We start from the raw sequence: 24,478 nt of genomic DNA, 5'->3' as shown, positions 1-24,478 counted from the left end.
GTCTGTCCAGCTAATCTAGAGTTGGCTCTCTGAGGTCACAGAGGGTGGGAAGCTAGATGCTTGGCAATGAGTGTGGCCTCAGAGTTGTCCTCTGGTGGTCTCCCCATCTTTGAGATGTCACAGACACCTGCCCAGGCAAGCCTGCAGGGTCCTTACCTCCAGAGGGTGTGCCAGCGACTCTCTTAAGGAATTTAACCCACTCCTCCATCTCCGCCTGAGAGCTGGCCATGAGGACATAGGAGTCCTGTCCAGTGCGACTCTGGTCCCATGAGGCTGGAGGAAGAAGTAACACTAATGAAGGTCTTCAAGTGGTAAGAGGCCAGGACAAGGAAAGTGAAGGGAAGCCAAACTTCAGCTGCTTCCTTGGTTCAATTAAACAACCAGTCAAACAACACAAAGCATTGTCTACTTATCCTCAAGGGAACTGAAGAGCTATGCACCTGAAACTCTAATTCTATAGATAAACTATTGAGCACCAGTGGTTTGCAACTGGGATGCCTTGGGCTGAGATCTGCTCCTATGGATGACAGAAGTGATTTCCTCCCAGAAAGGAAGAGGAAGTTCAAGGGGCAATGTCAGTTAGAGGAGACAGGCTCAGCCTGTATGAGATGGACTTTAGTCCTTCACACCATCACAGACATTTTCCTAAGCTACTCATAAGCTCAGCTGTTGTGATGGGGAGGGTAACAGCAACTCAGAAAGGAGAGACAATGAGCACATGTGTGTCTTCCTCACAAAATCAGTGCTTCCTATCCAGAATTTCTACTCTCCTGCCTACACAAGGCATTGCACATGGTAGATTCTCCATAGATAGTTGATGGACAAATGAATTTTATTAAGACTTTCCTTACAATTTTCAATTTAAACCCATGATTATTCACAGACATATGTAATGTTTCCTGGGTTCTTGTTACCAAATGCATAAAAGGGTGGTGGAATTGACAAGGGGGTGGAGCAAGGAGAGACTACCAAGAGAAAGAAAGGGAAAGTGACAAAAAGAAAAATTGGGACAGAGAGGGAGAAGTGAGGGGGCAGAAAAGCCTCAAACATAGGTCTTGGGAAGGATAAGAACATAACAGCAGCCTCTTTCAATTACAGGATACTATTAAATTTCAAAGTGTCTGTGTAAACATCAACCCATTCTTCTCACAATGTCAGGGCATTTCTCTCAAAAAAAAAAAAAAGCCTGTCCTGGCACCCCAGTCGTGCCCAAACCTGTATATTCTTGCAGGGCAACAAAAGACTTTCAAGTTCCCTTTGGTTTCCTTACATAGCCTGTCTTAATATCACTGAGCTCCACCTTCTTTTATGCTTTGGGACAACCTGATTCTGAATCCATCTTATCATTGGGTCATCAGCTCTTTTGACCAGAACAGTCAGTCCATGAGGCCCTGACTATTCCTGTGAGCTAGGTGTTTCCAGAAGTAAAATGAGAAGTAAAAAGTGTTCAGAGCAAAAGTAAAGAATCCAGTAAGAATCACAATATCCCTTTGAAATAGAATGGGCTCTAGCATCATTTCAACTCTACAGCTAATGGAACTCAAGTCCAGAGATGCAAAGAGACCTGCCCATTGGAATCCAGTAAGTTACCACCAAACTCAAGTCAAGGCCTCTGGTCTTTCTCCCAATAATTGCCACTAGCCCTTACTGCTTTCAATTTGACCTTGGCCAAAATTTATCTGGTACTCTTCTCCACCATAATACCTATTCTCCACTCTATTGTGCTATGAAAAACATGCCTTTTCAGTTTACCTTGATTCCTGGGAGATCTTTTAGTTTTGTCATTAGTTTTGTCTCTACTTCATTGAGATACATCCAGCTCTCAGGATGCTCCTGAATGGCCAGGGCTTATATGGACTGACCTTTCTGGTCAAAAAAGCCGATGACCTGATAACAGGATGGATTCTGATCCCAAAGGGTGAAAAAAGGTGAAGCTCCATGATATTAGATAGGCTCAAGAGATCAAAACCAAAGAGAATTCAAAAATCTCGTGTTGCCCTACAGAACAATTAATGTTGGGCACATTGGAGTGCCTGCTCTGTTCAAAATGATAAGTGAACCCCAACTATCCCCACCTCAATCAGAATTTTTTCTTTTTCTTTCCTTTAATTTTTTCCATTGTGCTTATTCCATCATAAAAACTATTCCATTTACTCATTTATTTGGTTTGTTGTCAGTCTTCCCCATCAGACTGTAATCTGCATGTAGGCTGTTTTCTTCTCTTCTGGATTCCCAATTCCTACAATAGTGCCTGGTTCATAGCAGGTACTCAATACACTTGTTGTAACAACCCACAAGGCAGTATAAGAATTAAATGCAACAGAAGGAATAACTCTCTCTATCCCTGATGACTTCCTTTGGGTGGAAGGAGAACAGTTTATTCTGCTAGAGGTAAGTAAGGAGAGGGAAGCTTGTCCTAAATTTTTGCCTTCCCCAAACAAAAAAAAACATAGCATGAATACAGTGAAAGTCTTCTCCGTGGCCTTTGTGCAACTAACACTGGTGATCACAGAGAGAGGGCCCTGAGTAGGAAGGCCATTTCCTATGCCAGCACTGGCCCCTGAAATCATCCTGCATAAGAGCAGGACAAAAAGAAGAACTAAACATTCTCTACATCATAATACAAAAGGTGCCTCACTTTAAGTTGGGTGAAGACTTGAGAATCATGGCTCCTTCCGGAAAATGGTTCCCTACCTTATTATTGCCTTAGAATTGTTTGTTCTGATGAGATGTGTGTATGTGCAGATGCATGTATATCAGGAGACCACAGCAAGTGTAATTAATAATGAAAAGCTAGATCTTCCCACCCTAGCACAGCAATCTTCAAGGGTTTTGGGCTTTTGGTGCAAAGCCCACCACGAATTTGCAGCCAGAGCTCTTGGTAGGGCTACCCTTGACAGAAAATTCAGGCTCTGGGACACATGTTACCATGGATGGTTGCATCCCACGCATTGTTCTGGGAAAGGGGCCCTAGGACTAGAAGAAACTTGTGGGAAAAGAAGCGGGGTTTCTCAGAGAGGAGAGATTGAAAAAAAAAAAATAAACTCTTCCTTTGAGGAGGAAGAGAGATGGGAAGACCTTCAGATAAAAAAAAGCAAAAGAGAAGGGTGCCTGGGTGGCTCAGTCGGTTAGGCATCCGACTTCAGCTCAGGTCATGATCTCACAGTTTGTGGGTTCGAGCCCTGTGTCAGTCTCTGTGCTGACAGCTCAGAGCCTGGAGCCTGCTTCGGGTTCTGTGTCTCCCTCTCTCTCTGCCCCTTCCCCACTCTCACTTTGTCTCACTCTGTCTCTCAAAAACAAATAAATGTAATAAAAAAATTTTTTAAAAAAGCAAAAGAAAAGTGGTTTATATATACAATGGAATACTACTTGGCAATGAGAAAGAATGAAATCCTGCCATTTGCAACAATGTGGATGGAACTGGAGGGTCTTATGCTAAGTGAAATAAGTCAATCAGAGGAAGACAGATATCATATGTTTTCACTCATATGTTTTAGAACTTGAGAAACTTACACAGGACCATGGGGGAAGGGAAGGGGAAAAAATAGTTTCAAACAGTGAGGCAGGCAAACCATAAGAGACTCTTGAATGAGAAGAACAAACTGAAGGTTGATGGGATGGGGGGGCAGTGGAGGGGGGAAATGAGTGATGGGCGTTGAGGAGACCACTTGTTGGGATGAGCACTGGGTGTTGTATTTTCATGTAAGCGATGAATTACAGGAATTTACTCCCAAAACCAAGAGCACACTGTATACACTGTATGTTAGCTAACTTGACAATAAATAAATAAATACATACATACAATACAATACAATACAATACGATACAATACAATACAATGCAATAAAAAAACAAAGGAGTGCCCATTGGGAAGGAGGCCAACTAGGAAGAGCTGAACTTAAAAAAAATTGTTTTTCTTTGTTTTCTATAGTAATAGCCAATTTTAGGATTGATTTCTACCTTATAATTTCCTTTAGTTATCTCTCAAATAACAAACATTTATAAGGCACTATCTATTAGTCACTATACTCAGTGTGCCAAATATACTTTTCATCAGCCCTCACTGTCATCATCATTGTCCCCATTTCACAGATACAGAAACAGAGGCAGGAAGAAATTAAATAACTTGATCACAGTTACACAAATAGAAAGTGGCAGGGCCAGGATTTGGAGCTGGGTGGCATGGCTACAGACCAGGCACTCTAAACTCATTGCTATGTTGGCTTCCTTGTCATTTCTTATGCACATGGCTGCCTTGTGTGAGTGGTAAGGAGGCAGTTAAGGGAAGGAGAGCCCACTCAGGGGACTCGTAGCCTCCCCTGCTGTGTCAGCCTGGCTGCATAGCCAGACCAGCAGTTCTGGAGTTCCCGGTGGGGCTGGGGCCGGCAAAGGAGCAAGAGACAGGGGGAAGCAGAAATATATTTGGTACACTTGGTATAGTGACTGATACAGAGTTAGTGCCATGTAAATGTTTGGTATTTGGGGGATAACTAGAGGAAATTATAATGTAGAAATCAATCCTAAAACTGGCTATTACTATAGAAAACAAAGAAAAACAAGTTGTTTTTTTAAGTTCAGCTCTTCCCAGGTGGTCTCCTTTCCAAACTGCACTCCTTTGCTTTTTTATCTGACGGTTTATCCATCTCTCCTCCTCCTCAGAGGAAGAGTTGCATGCTAGGCTCACACAAACATGGATTCCCCTTGAGACAAAGACAGCCTCCCCTTGCCCCAGATGTATTTGAGGAAGGTAACTCTAGCCTGGGAAAAAGCACCCTCTAGTGCGCTGCTAACACGCACAATAGGTGAATTTCAGCACCTGACATGTATTAAGTGCTCAGTAATTTGGGGCTGTCATTTCTTATTAGGTCATGTTGAACCATATGTGACTACTGACTGTAGACCATTTTTGACCTACCAAAATGACAGTTTCACATCACTCAATTTATATTTTAACTATTTTTTTAAATCTCTGATTCTTTTTTTTTTCCTAACGTTTATTTTTGAGACAGAAACAGAGACAGCGCGAGCAGGGGAGGGGGAGAGAGAGAGGGAGACACAGAATCCGAAGCAGGCTCCAGGTTCTGAGCTGACATCACAGAGACCGACGCAGGGCTGACCTGAGCCAAACGGGCGCTTACCGACTGAGCCACCCAGGGGCCCCATATTTTAACTATTAATTTTAGTGTCTCACTCAGCTTCAAAACCGAGCTCCTTTCAGTGAGCGGGAATGATGTACTTTTCCGAGCAGTGTCCCAGGGCCTAGGGAACACCTGGCTGCAAGCGTGCACTGACGAAAGGCTTACAAGTATGTGCCCACTTAGTTTGCCTGCAGGCTAATGAACTAGTATAGGTTCATTAACTATATACAGAATAACTATGCATTCTTACTAGGTTGGTTGGTTAGCTGGTTGACAGACTCAGCCTTGACTTCTAGGATCCAGAAGTAAGATGGGAATATAATGTACCTGTATCCCCACTTTGGTTGCCTACCTGGAATGACTTCAAAGACAAACTTCCCCGCTTCTTCTGGGTTTGTGGCGATCTCCTTGATCGTACTTCCTGGTAAATACATGCAACCCTGAAAGAGCAAAAGTTAGCTCCTTAAGATAAGCAGCAATTTGGTCACCTATAAACTAAAATTAAGTTGAAGGACAGATAGGATAACGACGGGATAGGTGAGGGAGATAGGTGGAAAGGAACATGAAAAGCTAGCATCCCAGTTTTGAATGGGGCCCTTCTGCTATTCAGGTCTCTGTCAAGTTAAGTGACAGCTATCTGAGAGTAAGCTAGGTGCCTAGAGAGAAAAGAACAAATCTTGACAGAAGAATGAGGGGAAAGGGTGTCATCGCTGACACCTGTCTCCTCATACTTTTCCAACCACCTGACTTCCTGGCCAAACCAGACATCTGATCTTTGTAAGCAGGGCAGAGACTAGTAGGCCTTGCAGAGATAGTATACAGAGGTAGTGTGGCATACCATTCTACCTGCCCGGCTGCCAGAGAGTCCACTGGGGGCTGAACCACAGGTAACCATTCAAGAAGATGGGGGTACTTAGTAGCAGCAAGAGCTGCTGAGCAGCACATCCCAAGTGTCTGCCCCTTTGCTAAGCACCTTGAATGTATTATTCATTTAGTCTTTGCAACAATCCTCCCAGCAAGGTATCGTTACGCACGTTTACAGGTGAGGAAACTGGGAATCAGAAAGGTTCTATGACATTTGCCCAGTGTCACAGAGCTAGTAAGTGACAAAATGGTAATTCATCTCAGAAGTGAGTTAAAGCTGAGGTGGTGGGGACCCATCAGCTCAACGGCCCCTGGAAGGGGGGAGGAGGATCATGGATCCATGGCAGAGATTGAGGGCGCGAAGGACATGTGGCCTCTTCTATGCGCATATGTTGTCAGAAACACAAGTCACTTCCAGCATGTGTTTGCTCTGTGCTCTACCACTTACAGGGCACGGTCACATGCGCTATCTCATTAGATTCCCACAACAGCTCCGTATCAGAAGCATGGCAAGACTTGTCACTTCTCTTTTGTAGATGAGGAAACCAATGCTTTGGAAGTCTAAGTGACTACACAAAGGGACACAGCTTATTTGTAGGGTTAGCTTGTCAGAATTTCTCACTGGCCATGATAGCAGCGTGTCTGATGCTAGCTGGGTAAACATACGTGTCTTTGGAACAGAGTGTGAATGGACAGGATTGGCATCAAAGAATCTATTAAAATCAAAAACAAACAGAGATCAGCCTTGAAAATTCCATGAGCAAATAAAACCCATTTAGTCATACAAACAAGGTTCCATTTCACTGACTTTGCAAGACAAACTTGACCTGGATCATTTCTTGCTTATGCCTCTGGAAATCATAAGCAAAACTTGAGCTGTAATCACTGACCAATTCCCTATCATTTAAGGAAATTCTAACATTGTAAGTAATCACTGTGAAGAATAAACTGTCACTGCTTTCTCACTTAAAAAGCCGCTTTATAACAATATATCCCTGAGCTTCATTCCACGTTTTGGTTTCAGTACTTCCAGTTTGCAAACTGTCTTTCTGGTGTGTACACAGTAAACTTTTACTAATTACTACTTTGGTGATTTATTGGTTTTACTTCTGTTATTTCCAAACTTTTGACAGTCTTAACAAACTCTCAGATCAGCTCAGGAGCCTGAAAGAATAAATGTTTCTTGAGAGTCTAGAAATAAAAATGTCTAAGACTGAGTGAGAAAAAGAGTAGAAGAAAAAGAAGAAGAAAAAGAGGAGGAGGAGGAATAAGACAGAAGAGGAAGAGTAGAAGTGGAGGATGGGGTGGAGGAAGAGGGAGAAGGAGGAAAAGAAAAAGAAAAAAATATCTATAAAAGGGAATTCTGCATTTTTCTACACTTCTCTAATTTTATTACTTAAAAATAACTCCCACCTACATGATCATCATCATCTTTAAATAATATCAATGGCCTCAGAAAAAAAAATGACCCTGAGATTGTGCAGCTGGCCTACTTTGCATGAGTGATGGCATTAGAATAAAAAGTTGTATTATTTTTTTTAATTTTTTTTAATGATTATTTATTTTTGAGAGAAAGAGAGAGAGAGACAGAGCATAAGCAGGGGAGGGGCAGAGAGAGAGGGAGACAGAATCTGAAGCAGGCTCCAGACTCCAAGCTGTCAGCCCAGAGCCCAGTGCGGGGCTCGAACACACAGACCACAACATCATGACCTGAGCTGAGGTCAGACACTTAACCAACTGAGCCACCCAGGCACCCCAAAAGCTGTATTATTTTTAAACAAGAAAGAGCACTGCCTGGCAGAAGAAAAGGAAAGTATAATTTCAGAGGTGTCTGCCTCTTCTAAATACCTCTCTACACTATTATTTGATATGCCCAAATCACCTTCATCCCAAAACAGTAAAAATAAAATACAAAATATATTAGTACCATTTATTGAGCAGTTACGAGGTGCCAGGCTCTGTGCTAAATGCCCTAAATACACTATCATGTTAAATCTTCATAAAAACTCTGTGAAGGGCAGACTGTTGTTTTCCCCAATGGAGAGATGAAGTAAGGGTCAGAGAGGTTACTGAGCTGATCCAAGATCACAAAGCGAGTTAATAGGAAAGTTGTGATTCAAATCCCAGTCAGTGGAACTTCAGAATGACAAGTAAGGCTTTACTTACAAGTCCCACTTACTTGCTAGAAGAAATAACCATCAGTTAAACTTATTCCCACCAAGACATAAATGAAAAACTGCAAGCCCTTCCTCATCTTTAAAAAAAAATTTTTTTAGGGGCGCCTGGGTGGCTTGGTAGGTTAAGCGTCCGATGTCTGCTCAGGTCATGATCTCACGGTCCGTGAGTTCAAGCCCCACGTCGGGCTCTGTGCTGACAGCTCGGAGCCTGGAGCCTGTTTCAGATTCTGTGTCTCCCTCTCTCTCTTCCCCTCCCCTGTTCATGCTCTGTCTCTCTCTGTCTCAAAAATAAATAAATGTTAAAAAAATTTTTTTTAAATAAAAAAAAATTTTAATGTTTATTATTTATTTTTGAGAGAGAGAGAGAGAGAGAGACAGAGTGCAAGCAGGGGAGGGTTAGAGAGAGAGACACACACACACAATCAAAGCAGGCTCCAGGCTCTGAGCTGTCAGCATAGAGCCCGACACGGGGCTTGAACCCACAAACCGTGAGATCATGACCTGAGCTGAAAGTTGGACTCTCAACTGACTGAGCCATCCAGGTGCCCCTAGCCCTTTCTCAGCTTGAGCACAAGAGCCCTGAACATCATAAATGAAGAGAGGAGAGTGGGAAGCGGTAACAGAGACAGTAGTGGTGGTGGGGACACTGATGGGGAGGAGGGAAATGGCCCCAGGCAGGGAAGGGACCAAACTGTCCCTTTCACCTGCACAGCCAGTCGACTGGGGTGGACTCTGTACAAAGATGGAAGGAGGTGGGCACGTATGCTGGAGGCCACAAGTCCTAGGGCAATGAAGCAGAGTGGACAGCCTGGCAGTGGTGTGCTCACAGCAGCTCACAAGAACAAACTGTTACATTCTCAAGAACAATGTGAACCAGCTGTTAACCACAGCTGGTATCAAAAGTTAAATTCTGTAAGCTTACAATGAACTATTTTATTTAAAAAAAAAAAAAGGTAATACTCAGAATTCATAGTTTCCTAATTATTTACTAGATTTTACTATTATTTCTGTATGTGTGGTTATTTACATCTATCTGTGCAGTAAAAGTACTGTGAAACATTGTGCTTCGCATGTCTCTTCTCAACTCTGTGTTCAGTGATGTCATGTTGGCAGCTTGAATCAGCCATGATGGGGCATTTACACCACGGATATTGGCTAATGCTGCATCATTATCAGCTCACCACCAGAAAGCCTTTTGTGAAACACTTTCCCACCACTGACAGCCACCTGCGGGAACGTCCCAGAAAGCTGGGAGATGACCCAAGGGGACAACTAATCGAGGATTGTCTAGAACCATCATTGTAGTAGGGACTTGAGGGCAGTTTGCTGAGGTTCTGTTTTAAACAGTTTCCCCAACAAAGAACCTTTGGGAATGAGTTCTATGAAGGTAAGTTATAGACTTACAGAGCATTGTGCTGTTAAAGTTGGACAGACCTTGCTGAGACCTCAGGGGAAGAAATGCACTTAGACTGCCTTCTGTTGAGCCCCAAGCTTCCCGGGGAGTATGCACAAGAGTCTGTCATATAGGTTCCATAATTTATTTAGTCATTCTCCTTTGTTGGACATTAAGTTCAAAGTTTCTCATTATAAACAGAACTGCATGTATCTTATTTCTTTTGGATCACTTCCTAAAACCAAACTGACTTGGTGTAAGCATATGATATTTTTTGTCGCTCTTAGAAATCTGGCCAAAAGGGTTTTCTAGAAAGTTTTGCCAACTTTTTTGCATATCATCAATGTACATGAGAGCCTTTTTCATCTGAATGCTCCAAGATCACTGGGGTTTCTGTTTGAGATTTTTTAAAGGGGTAGAATGTGTGCGTGTTCTTTTTGAATTTACAACCAATTTAGGGGCACCTGGGTGACTCGGTCGGTTAAGTCTCCAACCTCAACTTCAGCTCAGGTCATGATCTTGCAATTCATGAATTTGAGCCCCATGTTGGGCTCTGTGCTGACAGGTCAGAGCCTGGGGCCTGCTTCAGCTCAGCATCCAACTTCAGCTCAGGTCAGGATCTTGCAGTTTGTGGGTTCGGGCCCCACAATAGGCTCTGTGCTGACAAGTCAGAGCCTGGAGCCTGCTCAGGATTCTGTGCCTCCCTTTCTCTCTCTGCCCCTCCCCCACTCATGCTCTGTGTGTCTCTCTCTCAAAAATAAATAAACATCAAAAAAAATTTTAATAAAAATAAATAAATTTATAACAAATTTATACCTTTGTTATAGAAAAATTAGAAAATGGACAAAAAAGAGGAAAATTAAAAATTGTGTGAAATTCCAGTTCTCAAAGATAACCATTAACGGGTCTGTGTATTTCTTTCCCAGCCTTTTTCCATAAATAGAGATTCATTATTTTTTCCCTCAATAATGGGATTAGTACATACATCATCCCCTGATGTAAACTGGCTTTTTCTGGTTTTGTTTTCAAAGCAATATTATGGATATCTTTCTATTTTAAAAAATATAAATTTAGGACACAAACAGCAGAATTGTATTCTATTGTATAAATATATAAAAATTCCTTGATATAACTTAGCCCCTACTACTGGGCATTGTTTTCAATATCACTATTAAAAACAATACAGTGGTAAAAATCTGTACAGGGATTTTTAATTATCTACATCAGTCTTAAGCAAACACTTTGGTTAAATTCCTGGAATCAGATTCTAAGATTTTGCAAAAATGTTTAAGTCTATTTATTTATTTATTTATTTATTTATTAGAATTCCAAGCAGGCTCCATGCTATCAACACAGAGCCCTACGCAGGGCTGAACCCACTAATCATGAAATCATGACCTGTGACAAAACCAAGAATTGGATGCTTAACTGACTGAGCCACCCAGGTGCACTGAAGAGTTTGCATTTTTAAAAAGGCATGTATTACGCTCCAGAAAGGTTGTACAGATTTTCATTTTCATCAGCTGTGCATTATAACTCCTGTTCTCTGTCCTTACCAACACTGAAATTTCTGGAAAATCTTTGCTAATTTGTTAAGGGGATAGTGATGCCTTGTTAGATTACATTGCATGTCTTTAATTATTACTGAGACTGAATTTTTTATATACACGTATTGGCTCTTATATTTCTTTGGTAAATTGTCTATTTGTGTCATTTGCTCATTTTTCTATTGAACTATTTGGACTTTTAAAAATAGATTTGAAAGAATATTTTAAATATTAGGAATATTTCTTTATGATATTCATATATATAATATATTCTTCCTTATTATTTGCCTTTTCACTTTATGATGTTGGTTTTTAAGATACAGACATCTTTAGTTATGCAATTAAATTAGTCTTTCCCATGTGCTGTCTTTGTTGCTTATGCTATGCTTAAAAAACACCTGCCTTGGGGCGCCTGGGTGGCGCAGTCGGTTAAGCGTCCGACTTCAGCCAGGTCACGATCTCACGGTCCGTGAGTTCGAGCCCCGCGTCAGGCTCTGGGCTGATGGCTCGGAGCCTGGAGCCTGTTTCCGATTCTGTGTCTCCCTCTCTCTCTGTCCCTCCCCCGTTCATGCTCTGTCTCTCTCTGTCCCAAAAATAAATAAACGTTGAAAAAAAAATAAAAATAAAAATAAAAAAAAAAAAAACACCTGCCTTCCAAAGATTATGCAGATAACTGCATTTTCTTCTAGGATTTTTATGAACTTTTTTTTCTTTACATTTAAGTCTTTAGTCTATCCAGAATCATGAATGGTATGAAACATAGCATAGAAATATACCTTTACTTTTTTCCAAGAATTTAGCTAATGTCTGTAACTTTTATGCCATTTCTAGATGTTTGCAATGTCTATGAATCTCAAAACAACATTAAATGATAGCATTAACAAGTACTTTATTATTTGGGAGGCACCTGGGTGGCTCAGTTGGTTAAGCGTCCAACTTCAGCTCAGGTCAGGATCTTGCAGTTTGTGGGTTCGGGTCCCACGATAGGCTCTGTGCTGACAAGTCAGAGCCTGGAGCCTGTTTTGGATTCTGTGTCTCCCTCTCTCTCTGCCTCTCCCCTGCTCATGCTCTGTCTCTCTCTGTCTCAAAAATAAATAATAAAAACATTTTTTTGAAAAAGTACTCTATTTTTAAAGTTTGTTTTTTAGTTTATTTATTTTGAGAGAGAGAGAGAGAGAGAGAGTGTGTGTGAGCAGGGGAGGGGCTGAGACAGAGAGGGAGAGAGAAAGAATCCCAAGAAGGCTCCACACTGTCAGCACAGAGCCCAGCACGGGGCCCGAACCCACGAACTGTGAGATCATAACCTGAGCTAAAACCAAGAGCTGGCCGTTTAACCGACTGAACCACCCAGGCACCCCCAAAGTACCTTATTTTTAATAGATTTTCCTTTACCTTAATGAAATAATTATGGATATACAAAAAGCAGACAAGGATGCCCAGTTAACTCTTATTTGTAATAATAATATAAAAACAACAGCCCAAATAAATTATAGAATGCCCATACAATAGACTGTTCAGCCACCATTAAGAATTATATTGTAAAAGAATATTTAATAATAACTTATGACTTATCATTAATTTTTAAATTAAAGAATGTTATTATACTAATTTGTATTTAGAATAAGTGAGTTTCTAATTATATATGTATAGAAAGAACTAGAAGAAGTGAGGATTTAGGTGGTTATTTCTTGTTAATGGGATAATTTTCATTTTCTGCTTTGTGCTCTCTGCATCTCCCAAATTTTCTGCCATGCACACAGATAGCTTTTGTGATTAAAAAAAAAACACATCTATATAAAATAAAATCTTCTTTCTAATACATTATCATCTTACTCCTAAAAGCTTTTAAAAACTTTTTATATCTGAAATGAGTAATTGATTTTATCAAATGCTTCTTGTAGCCACAATTTAGAGGTTGTGTAGTTTTTCCTTATTTGACTTATTGATCTCACCCTATTGATCTCAACCTAGTGATCGTATTATATTAACAGATTTCCTTTAGGAAAAAAAAAAAAAAAAAACCATAGTTGGCATCCTAGAAGAAGCTTTACCTAATTATCCTAGGCTACTTTAATCCTGAGAGGATTTTGAGTTGCCTCCTTCAGAAGTAAAGGAGAGAAGCTAGGACCTCCAATTATTTATTTAACCCTTGACATCAGTTTATGTTTTCACAAAACAGTTTTTTACACATGCTTCATATTATTTTGAGCCTGTGATAAGTGCAGGCCAGGTATGATTGTATCATTTTACAAAAGAAGAAAGGAGGACCCAGAACAATGAAATAATCACACGGCCAGACAGTAGAAGAGCCAGGAAAAGAACACAAGCTTGGACATATGACACCTCTTACCGTCTACACCCCGTGGAAATAAACCCCACTGAGCCATCCTTTCTGCTGATCTGGGAAGGCTAATGTATTAGTGCCGCCTCCCTCAATCTGCACAGGGGAAGACTTCATACATCGGCTACTCACCATCACCTTAGCCTATAATTGCTTGGTTCTGATAGGGCCTGGGTTGTTCGTAAAGTAAAAGAAAGTCTGGCTACCAGGCACAGGACACTGAGCAAGAACCCAGTCTGTGGTGGGGTCTCTGGCCCTTCTCCAACCTTTGCAGTGACCGACACCCACAGCCCTCAAGTGGAGGGCCTGCTTAACCAGGTGCTGCTGATGTGTCACAGATCCCGAAGCTTATTCTTAAAGAGAACTGCACTCTCCCAAAATGACTGTCTAGTTTCTTTACCTACCCTGCCATCCACCCTCAATATCCTTACCCTTCTTGGGGCTTTTTTTCTGAATCCAGAAGGTTCTGGAATCTGTCTTCCCAAATAAGCTCCTTCTGGCCAACCCCGCTCTTCCACCTCCACAAACATGAGCTCTAGATGGGGTGGCCAGTCATCCTGGTTGCTCCAAGACATGCAGTTTAAACCTGGGGTCCCAGGATAATTGTTAATGGCACCCCCTTTCACTTTCATGCACTACTTTGGCCATGAGGAATCACTAGTCCCAAGATTTAGGACCAAAGTCCTCTCTGACCCCATCCATTCCATCTGGAAATTCTGTTTGCTGTACTTTCAAAGTATACCCAGAACCTGATCATCTTCCTCTAGCCCACAGTTCCCACCGACATTCTAAATGACACAACCTCTCACCTAGATTACCACCATGCCTCCTGCCTCTGGCCCTGAATCTATTTTGAACACCATAGCCACAGCCATCTTTTTACAACATAAGCCAAAGAATATCCCCTTTCTTCCCCATAGCCCAGTGCTTCCCCATAGCCCTCAGTGTAGTGGTCTTCTTTGCTATCTGCACTGTGACCCTCAAGTCTGCCCTCCCCTCTCTGACCCCATCTCATTCCCTAGTTCCGTTGCCTCCATGTTGACTCCTTGCTATTCCCAATGCACAGCAGGCAGGTTCCACCTTCGGGCCTTTGCACTGCTTTTCCTCTCTGCCTGAAGCCCTCTTTCCCCAGAGACCCACCTGACTAATTGCCTCTCTTCCTCAGCCATACTGACCACCCTTTGTAAAATTGTACCACATCCCCCAAATGGTTGATCTCTCCTTAACTCTTTTTTTTTTTTTTTTCTTGGAACTAGTTGTTTCTTAACAAACCACATACTCTCCTTATTTATTACTTTCTGTCTTTCCCCTTATCTTCTAATTTCTACATGCAGGGACTTTTATCTGTTTTACTCACTGGTTGATTTCAAGTATCCAGAACAACCTGTCCAGAACATCCTGGACATATGTACCTATGTCCAGTACATAAATGATGTTCAATAAATATTGGTCAATCAAACAAACCAATTCTCCTGAACACAAATCCACTCTCTGAGCCCTCATACACCGCGACCCCTCCAAGACCATGTCGCCAGCCTTGACTTAAGGGCTGCGGTTGGGAAGCTCCTCAGTGTGCACCCCCGATCTTGGCCGTGGAGGATCACCTGTCATCTCTGCGACTCAGTTTACCTGCCTAAAAACTGGTGGAAAGGAGAAAGGGAACACTTCTCGGATGGATGCGGGTCCAGCCCCAGGGAGAAGGCCTGCGGGTGCCTCCCCCACCTGCGTGCGCACACAGGGGAGCCCTGCCAACAGAGACCAACAGCCTAGCCGGTCTGGTACCTGCGGCTTCACGTCCTCTTCGTCCTTGTAGTAGTAGAGCTGCTGCGCCCTCAGCACAAAGTATCTCTGCTGCCAGTTCTTCACGATGGACCTCTGCTTCTTCAGCCAGCCCATCTTGATGGGCCTCTCCAGCGGGTTGGGGGCGGACGGCTGGTGGAGGGCGGCCATCTGCTCGCCGGTCATCACGCTCCTGGACCGAGCTGTGGAGAGGAACAGACAGGCAGGCTGGCTGAGGGACATGAAGCGGCGTGCAGAGAGGGTGGGCGCCGAGGCCACAGAGGGAGCCCCAGGGGGCCGCGTCCCAGTCAGGCCGGGCTCACGGGGCCGGGCTTGCAGGAGGGACGAAGCCCCGAACCCCCAAAGGGCAGCCGAGGGGCCTGCTCAGGACGCGGGCTGGCCGGGGACAGGGAAACCGGAGGCAGCCGGAGGCCCGATGCGTAAGAAGTCCGGAGCCCGAGGCCGGCCCCGTCATTCTGCAAAGAGAAAGGCTGGCTGGAGCCTTCTGAAGAGGAAGTGGCCGCAGCATCTGACAAAAGGTGCTTCCTTTTTCCTGCGTGGGAGTCGGTATCTGACAAGAGAGAAAACAGTGCCCGCTCGGAGGGTTCGGGGACTCCCACGCAGCTGCAGAGGCAGCCGGAAGCTGGCCGGGCACTGTCCCCAGGGCAGGAGCTGGCGCGCCCGCTGGGACCTCGCGTCGTCCGGCAGCGTGCCTCCCCAGCAGGCCCCGAACCCCCTGCCCAGTCCACGCCCCCAACGTGCAGGAAGCTGGCACCTCCTTGAATGCTCCTGCCCAGTGTCCCTGAGTGCCGCTCTGTCCCCTGCCCTCTGAGAGTGTTTACAGCCCTTTATGCTCCACCAGGGGCCTCACTGTAGCTGCCTTCCTACCACAGGGTCAGCCAGATGGGCCCTTCCATGCGCTGACGACACACAAGCTCTGGAAAGGAAAATGAAATCTGCCAGCAGAAAACAGCAGGGGAATCTGAATTCAGACCCTCAACCCTTGTTATCTCGCAGTTGGTTTTTGTTTTCACACCAGAGCTCTGCTGTCACTGGATCAGATCCAAGTGTCCACAGCTTGTCTCCAAGGTAACTCCGGGGTGGGATAACTGTCTCCTTTCTTTCCCTCCCCAGCAATCCATCAGCAGGCCTGTGGTCCTGCTGAACATATCCTCTGAGCCCCACCTCCCTTCTTTCCTGCCAGTTCTACAGTGCCCTTCTACAGAGTTCCACCACATCAGAGTGCCATCCTGGCTACATGCTGCCAGCCCCCAGTGCCTGCACTCCTATCCTTGATGGAAGAAGTCTCTGTCTTACAGCCCCTTTCTTCAGCTTTTGCAGGTCCGTGCAAAAAGCAGCTGAATGCAGCCAACTTCACTCTTACCCATTTCACCCAGCCTGGTTGGAGACCAGCTCTTCCTTTTCTGGCTCTTGGATGCTTGAGTACATTACAAAACTTCTCTGAGCCTCAGTTTCCTTGCTTGTTAAGAGGATAATAATTCTATGGAATTATTGTGGAGATTAAACAAGCTAACATATATAAATATATATAACTTGGACAGTACCTGGTCCAAAGTAAGCTAAAGTCACTTGTTAGTTTTATTAACAGGTGACATTACTTCCTGCGACAAGGTTGGAGATCATCTCTGACAGCTTCCTAAACTTCCTTCTGCATTTGAGAATGTTGCTCTGTAATCAACTTCTTCTCTTCCTTCATTCCTATCTTTAATGCATTGAATCGACAACTTTTCCTATTGCTTTTGACTCCTTTCTTTCTATCTGCTTCTAGGCCTGTGGTTTTCAAACTTTATCTATGCTCATGGCATACTTCCGGATACCAGAATTTTATATGACATCACAGACTAATTGTATTCAGAGTTATCCCCCTATTTACATGTTTTACCCTTCAGTCCTGTATTGCTGTCTCCAGAGGACTCTGTTCCCTTGATCCTCACAAGGAGCCTCTGTTCCTGTCACATACATTGTAACTTGCAGTGACCCCTCACCTCCCACTAGAAATTGGAGAGATCATACCATGTGGTACACCAGGGGACAAAGCATACTTGATTCTTCCTCCTTTTAGACAGATATCATCTTAACAGTGCAGAAACTCAGTTGCAGAAAAAAGTCATTTGACATTTTGATGCCAATTTGGCAGCATGTTTGCAAAGGGTTTGCTTTGTATCAGTGCGTCCTAGCACCCCGGTTAAGAATTTTATCTTAGGAGCATCCGAGTGGCTCAGTCAGTTAAGCAGCCAACTCTTAATTTCGGCTCAGGTTATGATCTCACGGTTAGTGAGATTGAGCCCCACGTTGGGCTCTGTGCTAAGAGGGCGGAGCCTGCTTAGGATTCTCTCTTTCCCTCTCTCTGCCCCTCACCCGCTCATGCTCTTTCTCTCTCTCAAAATAAACATTAAAAAAAAAAGAATTTTATCTTAGATCTTGCTCCTCAGTTAACTACTGTCTTCATGATCTTCCAATCTTCCACCTGTCACTCAAAGAACAGCCACTCTGAGGCTAGTCACGTACTGTAAGTCTGCGTAAATGATCTAAAAGAATGATAGGAGGGTCTTGGCAAGAATACAATGGGAGGAAGGAATTTGAAGAACTGTATACAGCTCTGTCTCTCTAGGTCAGAGACCATTACTTGCAAAGACTCCTATCTGTCCTAGAAAGAGGATAGATTGTAGGCAGAAATGAAAAGAATGGTTCACACAGAATTTGTTTAAAAATGGAAGAATGAGGCATTCCAGCAAATTTGGGGGAGTTCTTCTTCAGCTTAATAGCCTCAGCATAGCCTAGCCCAATGTGACCATTCACCTGAAGCAGCATCAGACTTGGGAGGGACGGCCACCTTCCTAACAGGGGCATAATGAGGAGCCTTTAGTTGGCTTCTGAGGTGATGTCACCACATGAAGCCAGCCCAGGAAGGAAGAGAAACAAGCAGATGTCACATGAATGTTTTGAGGACTCAGGCATCCTGAGCCACCCCCAGAGACCCAAAGAAATTGTTAGAACCACAATGGGAGAAACCACAGGTCTCAAACAGCATTGAAGGAGTGGGATGGAGGAAACAGAAGCCAAAAAGACACTATAATTGAAAAGAATTAACTCAGCACAGCACTTAGTTGCTGGGATATTCATCTGCGGTTAGTTCTGTGAAATGTTTATGCTCTGTTGTGGCAAAGACAATGACAAATATGTGAAAACAAAACATCCTTTAGAAATATCTGTGCATCATAGGATGGCCTGGCAAAAGCAAGAAGAAGTATGGAGAGCTTATGTTCTCAGACCTGGCCAACAGGGACTCTGATGCCCGTGTGCCTTATAGGCAACCACCTTGTCTGCCTGCATTATGGTCAAGGCCTTGACTGACCATCTTTTATATTCCAGAAGTGATACCATTCACCCACACCTCCACCCAATGCTTCTTGAGTACCTGTTCTCATCCTCATTGTGAGTGGTATGGCTACACACCACAGTTTGAGTGTGGATAGCTCTGTACAAGCCTCCACAAGGCCAGAATTAGTCCCAAACACTGCAGAAGTGACAGCTAGGGCTCCAATGAGCCAGTGGCTAAGGCTAAGGGAGCTTTCTGTCCCATGCCAGAGCTATCTCCCACCTTGGCCTTCAGCATTGCTTACCAGCCAGACCTATCATGAAATGATTCAAATATCAAGGAAGGAATCCTGATGGGCTTTAAGTTTGACTTGTTTGGGGCTAAATTTCCTTGTTAGCTCCTTTGAACAGTCTCTTTTCTTTGTGGGTGTGACTTGTTCCCAGATAAAGTAAACAAAGAAATCTGTTACTATTAATGGAGCTGTTTCTCATAATGAAAATAAAAACTGTGATAAGCTTTGCTTGTGAGCCAGTCATTGCACACAGAGTGCACGCTCCCAGCCCTGGGGGAAGGAGATCTGAGCCAGGCTGTGGGCTGGAGAAGGGGCTGTGGACAAACGAGGCAAGGTGGGAAGTCAGAAGGCAGTTGCTAAGTGTTTACAGAAAGCTCTGGGGAAGTGGGAAGTGAGGGCTTCCATAAAATCAGAAACCCACCCTTACTTTAGTAGAGAGAGAAAGAAGGACCCCTAATACTGTGCTGTCCAACACAGTATCCACTTGCTGTGAGTGGCTATGTATATGCAAATGAATTAAAATATATTAAATTTAGTTCCTCAGTCACACCAGCTACCTTTCAAGTGCTCAGTAGCCCCATGTGGCTCACGGCTACAGTATTGGACAACACAGATAGAGAATATTTCCATCATCACAGAAAGTTCTACTGGTTAGCACTTCCTGGAATCCGAGTGTTATCATTACTAAGCATGAAACAAAAATGGATTATAAATGATGGGGCAGCATTTCATCAAATAGAAAACCAAGCTAGAGGTCCCTGAGAAGAAGTATCTTCAGGTGGCTGAGTGAGGAACTCAGCCTTGATCTGAGAGGTACTATGGAGGCACTCCATGTACCTTGGCAAGGGAGGCCCATGAGAAAATATGGATGAGTTACATAATAGTACATACAGTGTATGCTGAATTTTACTCTGCATTATGGGAGGGCACCAAAAAGAAAAGAGAAATGGAAGAAATGCCACATGCCCAGAAGTGCCAGATGATGCTTCTGCAGTAGAAGTTACCTACTCTCTGCCCCAAGTTGGAGCAAGAGAAAATTCAAGACAGAAGTATAAACAGAGAAGTCATCTTGGGAAGCATGATCACTTCCTTTCTTCATCTTCCCATCTTCTGACCCCTAACCCCAAAAATAATCAATCACAAAATCTTCTAGGGCCAACTTTTGAGATATTTCTTCTATCTGCTCTCAACTCCACTTCAGTTTTTCTTCTATTTTAGATGGCTTCAAATCTATGGGTGAGATGCTAATAGTTCATTCAAAGCTGGGTATTTTCTCAATGTGATGATATGAGCGGTGCATTAGTCTGAGAACCATGTTTAAATGGCTTTGAAAAAAGAGTAGAATTTACATGCTTCACCCCCCAGAAACCCTCTCTTGAGCTGCAGTCTCAACCATCTAACTGCCTGCAAGTACCTCGGTAGAAATCTCAAGGTCACCACATTGCTAGTGAATATATCACCTTCCCCTCCTTACCTCCACCATTCCCTTTGCCTTGCACCCACAAACACACCCAAACCTGCTTTACCTCCCCTGATCTCCATGATGTGCTGTGAGTGATGTCTTCCCAGCCAACCAACTAAACCAAAAAGCTGCCCTATTCCACAGAGTCACCACAACCAACAACGCTCTCTCTCTGATCTAACCGTCCTTTCTATTCACCCCCTCCCTGATTTTGTGGACCCTTCTATTCTCTTTCTGGATTTCCACAATAGTTCCTGATGTGTCTCTTCTACCAGTCTCACCTCCAGTCCATTGGTGACATTATCTATGACATGGTCCTTCTAAAACACAAATCTGCTCATGTTATTCTCTTGCCTAAAGCCTCAGATGACCCTCCAACCCCTTCATCCTAAAAGATGTGGGCTAAACTCCCTACCAGGAGTTCTGAGCCCATATTTTTCCTCCTGCATTTCCTGCTCCTTTTTCACACACATACTGCACTTCTCCCTGCCCATCCCCAACCACCCCCAATTTGACCTTTTGGAAAGCTCTTGTTCATCCTTTAAGACTTACTTCAGGCCACATCTCCCATGAGAAGCCTTCCTAGCCTTGTCAGACTCAGTCACTCCGTGGGCTCTGTTATCTCTTAACTGGGAACACATGTCCATCAAAACACTTCTCATCCTGCCTGGTCCTTTTTTCTTACTCTGTCTTCCCTTCCCATGTATGCTGTAAGGACATAGGGGCTCTTCCTTTGGACTTGCTCATCTTTGAATCCCCAGCAGCTAACACAGTGCCTGACAAAGAGAAGGCAGAGGGCACAGGCTTCCACATATGTAGCCTTGGGTGAGTCATATTCAATCTGTGAGGACCCATTTCCTCCTCTGTGAAATTGTGATAATGATATATACCATGCTGGTGGCTAGTCTATAAGAATGAATAATGATGGGTGGACAGACCCAAACCACTGTCTGCTTCTTAGAACATGGGCATTAAATGGAGGTTATTATTATTAAAATGGACTAGATTTTATGTTAAATGGGAGGAAAGACAAAGATGAGAGAAGGGATGAAAGGAAGGAGAGAGGGAGAAAAGGAAAAAGGGAAGACTGGTTGGACATTGTACAATATTCCAGGTGCAAATCCAGAGGCCTAATTTGGACGGTGGTAATGGAGAAAGATAGAATAGGAGAGGCAGTTGTGAGGTGAACCACCAGACCTCAGCACCTGGCCAAACAAGGAGGAGTGGGAGGCGAAGACTTGTGTGAGCGTTGGGGTCACCTCGAGTAAGGTAGCCTTCTCCATCTGTTCGTGTGACATACATTGGCTGAGTACGTGGTGTGCACCAGGAACCATGTCCAGTTCTGGGATAGAAGATCAACCAGATACAACCCTGTCCCCAAATAGCTCAAGGATCTGGAATACCTAGTCATAGAGGCAGGGAAGGAGGTCAGAAGACAAAGTGGGTTTGAACAGACAGGGGAATCCAGTTCCTGGCATGGAAGGATACAAGGCTGGACCAAGAGCTGTAGACTTTTCCAGAGCTCTGGTGTTGACTGGTAAAGCCTGGGAATTAAGAAAGAGATTAGGGGGAGAGGTGCAAGTGAATGCCAGGAGATTGGAGTGCTGTGAAAATTTCAGATCTGAAAAGTAGCACAACAGATGTTCAGAAACCAAAGAAAAGCCTGGGCACACAGGGCACTGGCACAGAGGGAAGCGCTTTTAAATCGAGGCTATGGAGATAAACTTAGGTAAGGGATAGAAAAGGTTACTGTTTTCCTTGGGACTTTAAAAAGACCTTACAGAAAGTCTAAATATGGGAAAAAGGAAGTGTAGCAAGAAAATCCATGATCACCAAGAGTTTGGGGACAGAGCAGGGGCTACCACTTGGAAGGGCAAAATGAGAGGAAAGAGGCTGTGATTCTGTGCCAAGCAAAATCCAGGGCCAGTTCAGGCCCATTTCACATCTCTGGGCCAGGAGCAGTGTTTGGAGCAGATGGTGCCTTTGAGTGGAGAAATAGGTTCCTCTGTCTCTGGATGGATGGATGCAGCCCCACACCAGAGTAATAGCTTGATGAGAGGAGCAGCAGTGGGTTTCAGCCCTATTCATCCTTTCCGTCAAGGGCCTTAGTACAGTGCACGCTTACACAACCTCACATGTTCGGCAAGAGCTCATTTAAGGATACAAAGCACCATTCAAAAGCAAGAGGTTCTTTTTGAAGAAGTATTTGAGTTTCTGATCTCAGTTTTTTTCTCTCAGAAAGGTATATTTGGCTACAAAGGTAAACTGGAGGCCCCATGGCCTCAGGGATAAACATCTTTGTGTTTTTATCACAAGTCTGCAGGTGATAAGTTGCTGGAACTATAAAGAGATTCTTGAGAGCAAGAACCGTGTCTTATTCATTTCAGTATCCCGAGGAGCTTCAGTGTCTGGCGCAGAAAAGTTAACTGGGAGGAATGAAGAAATTAGGGAGGTGTATGTGTGCATGTGTGCATGAGAGGTGTGTGTGTGTGTGTGTGTGTGTGTGTGTGAGAGAGAGAGAGAGAGAGAGAGAGAGAGAGAGACAGAGAGAAGGAGAGAGAGAGAGTTATGGAGAGAAAATATGTTGAGTAATGTTCAAATAAAAGATTCATAGCATGGATTTTTAACAACAACAAAAACCCTTTCTCTCTTATCTCTTTAATTAACCAATCAGAAAATTTTATTGGGCATTTCTTATAAGCAGGGCAGAGGGCTAGGTAATGGTCCGGGTTTAAAAACTAGAGGAAACCTTCTAAATTAAGATTGAGACTTGTAGGGTTTCAAATATTTACTGTGCACCCTGGCACACAAAAATTCATTCCACCACCCCCTGTTGCCAATGGCTGCCCCAGTCCCAGCCCTAATTCTTGATGACATCAGCCATGTCACACTCTCCTTGTATAAAATAGGGGGATTCGTAATCAGTCATGAATCAAGAAGTGTTAAGGAGAGATTAGCATCTAGTTGAGGCTTTCCTTCTGGTAAAATTAGAATGGGAAAAGAGTTGCACTGATGAAGACAATGGAATCAAAGCTCAACCATCAACAAGTAGGTTCCCAAGGGCCCAGTGGTTTTACCAATTTCTTCACCAATCTAAACATACCTTCTAGAAGAGTATCTGGTTAAATGAAGTTTCCCAATATATATTTGTTAAGTGAAATAAACATTTTAGAATGAAAAGCAAGCCACTATCAGGTATTGTGTATATGCAAGAAATATTGGCCAGTTTACCTGTTCACGGGATTTCTAGATGCATTCACATGCGCCCACTCCAGCAGAGTGACCAATAGAAGATAGAAAGCCTGATCTAATAATGATGTGTATCTATAGTGATATATTTATTGAGTGTTTACCACATGCCAGCCACAGTGCAAACATTTTATAAATCTAGTTTCATTTAATGCTCATGCTAACTCTTTATGGGAAGCACAATAGCTGTGTTACAGACAAGGTCATCTCTGTCTTACAGACAAGGATCTGAAGCTCACAGAGGTGAAATGAATGGCCCCAGTTATACTGCTAGAAATTGGATTTCAAAGCCCAATGCCCATATGTAGACTACACTGTCCACAGGGAAGCATGTATTCTAGTGGTAAAGAGAGGCACCTAAATTGGGAACCAATGTGTAACAGTTCACAGGGGCAGACGGTAAATGGGAAGTGAAGAAGAGACAGTGCTACCCTTGCCCTGGGCAAGGGAACAAAGGCACTATTCCCAGCCCTTCATGTGGGACACCTGCTTCAGCCTGTATCCATTTTGCCTCAATATTATGCATAAATAATTTTGTGCTATTTTTCCTGTCCATTGTAGGCTCTGTAAGCCTCAATAGGTCTTGAGAAAACAGTGACAAAAGACAGTGCTGAAAGCCCAAGCCCATCACGGAGACTGTCCTGACAGTCTTACAGGAAGATGGATGTATTAGGTGGTCCTGCCATGTCTTACCAGCTCTCTGCCCAAGCTCATTTGAAGAGACCTAAGGACTCCGACCAAAGCCCATGGTGACTGACCTATGAGAGGGAGGAGTTAACCCAGGCTAGCCCTCTACTCAGGCCCACACCTCAGCTCACAGCTAGTGGACCACCCAGGCTGAGAAAGGGGCTGTGGGGAGCCACACAAATCATGTGAAAGGCACATGTGCGTGCACC

At 43.7% G+C, this 24,478-nt stretch overlaps 1 protein-coding gene across 3 annotated transcripts in view; it reads right to left on the bottom strand.

Moving 5' to 3' along the window:
* ARHGAP25 (Rho GTPase activating protein 25) overlaps positions 1-24,478 on the bottom strand; it is a 90,169-nt gene that overhangs the window by 32,753 nt on the left and 32,938 nt on the right. For 2 of the 3 annotated variants that reach the window (XM_042932527.1, XM_042932526.1), the window contains 3 exons: positions 15,243-15,442; positions 5,491-5,578; positions 157-273 (listed from right to left, as the gene is read on the bottom strand). In XM_042932527.1, the coding sequence (XP_042788461.1) occupies positions 157-273; positions 5,491-5,578; positions 15,243-15,442 (405 nt within the window). The remainder of the gene's footprint in view (positions 1-156; positions 274-5,490; positions 5,579-15,242; positions 15,443-24,478) is intronic. The other variant, XM_042932528.1, reaches the window with a different exon arrangement.

This window comes from Panthera leo, chromosome A3 (genome assembly GCF_018350215.1).
Source record: "Panthera leo isolate Ple1 chromosome A3, P.leo_Ple1_pat1.1, whole genome shotgun sequence".
Taxonomy (NCBI): domain Eukaryota; kingdom Metazoa; phylum Chordata; class Mammalia; order Carnivora; family Felidae; genus Panthera; species Panthera leo.
This window is presented reverse-complemented; position numbering and strand designations above follow the sequence as displayed.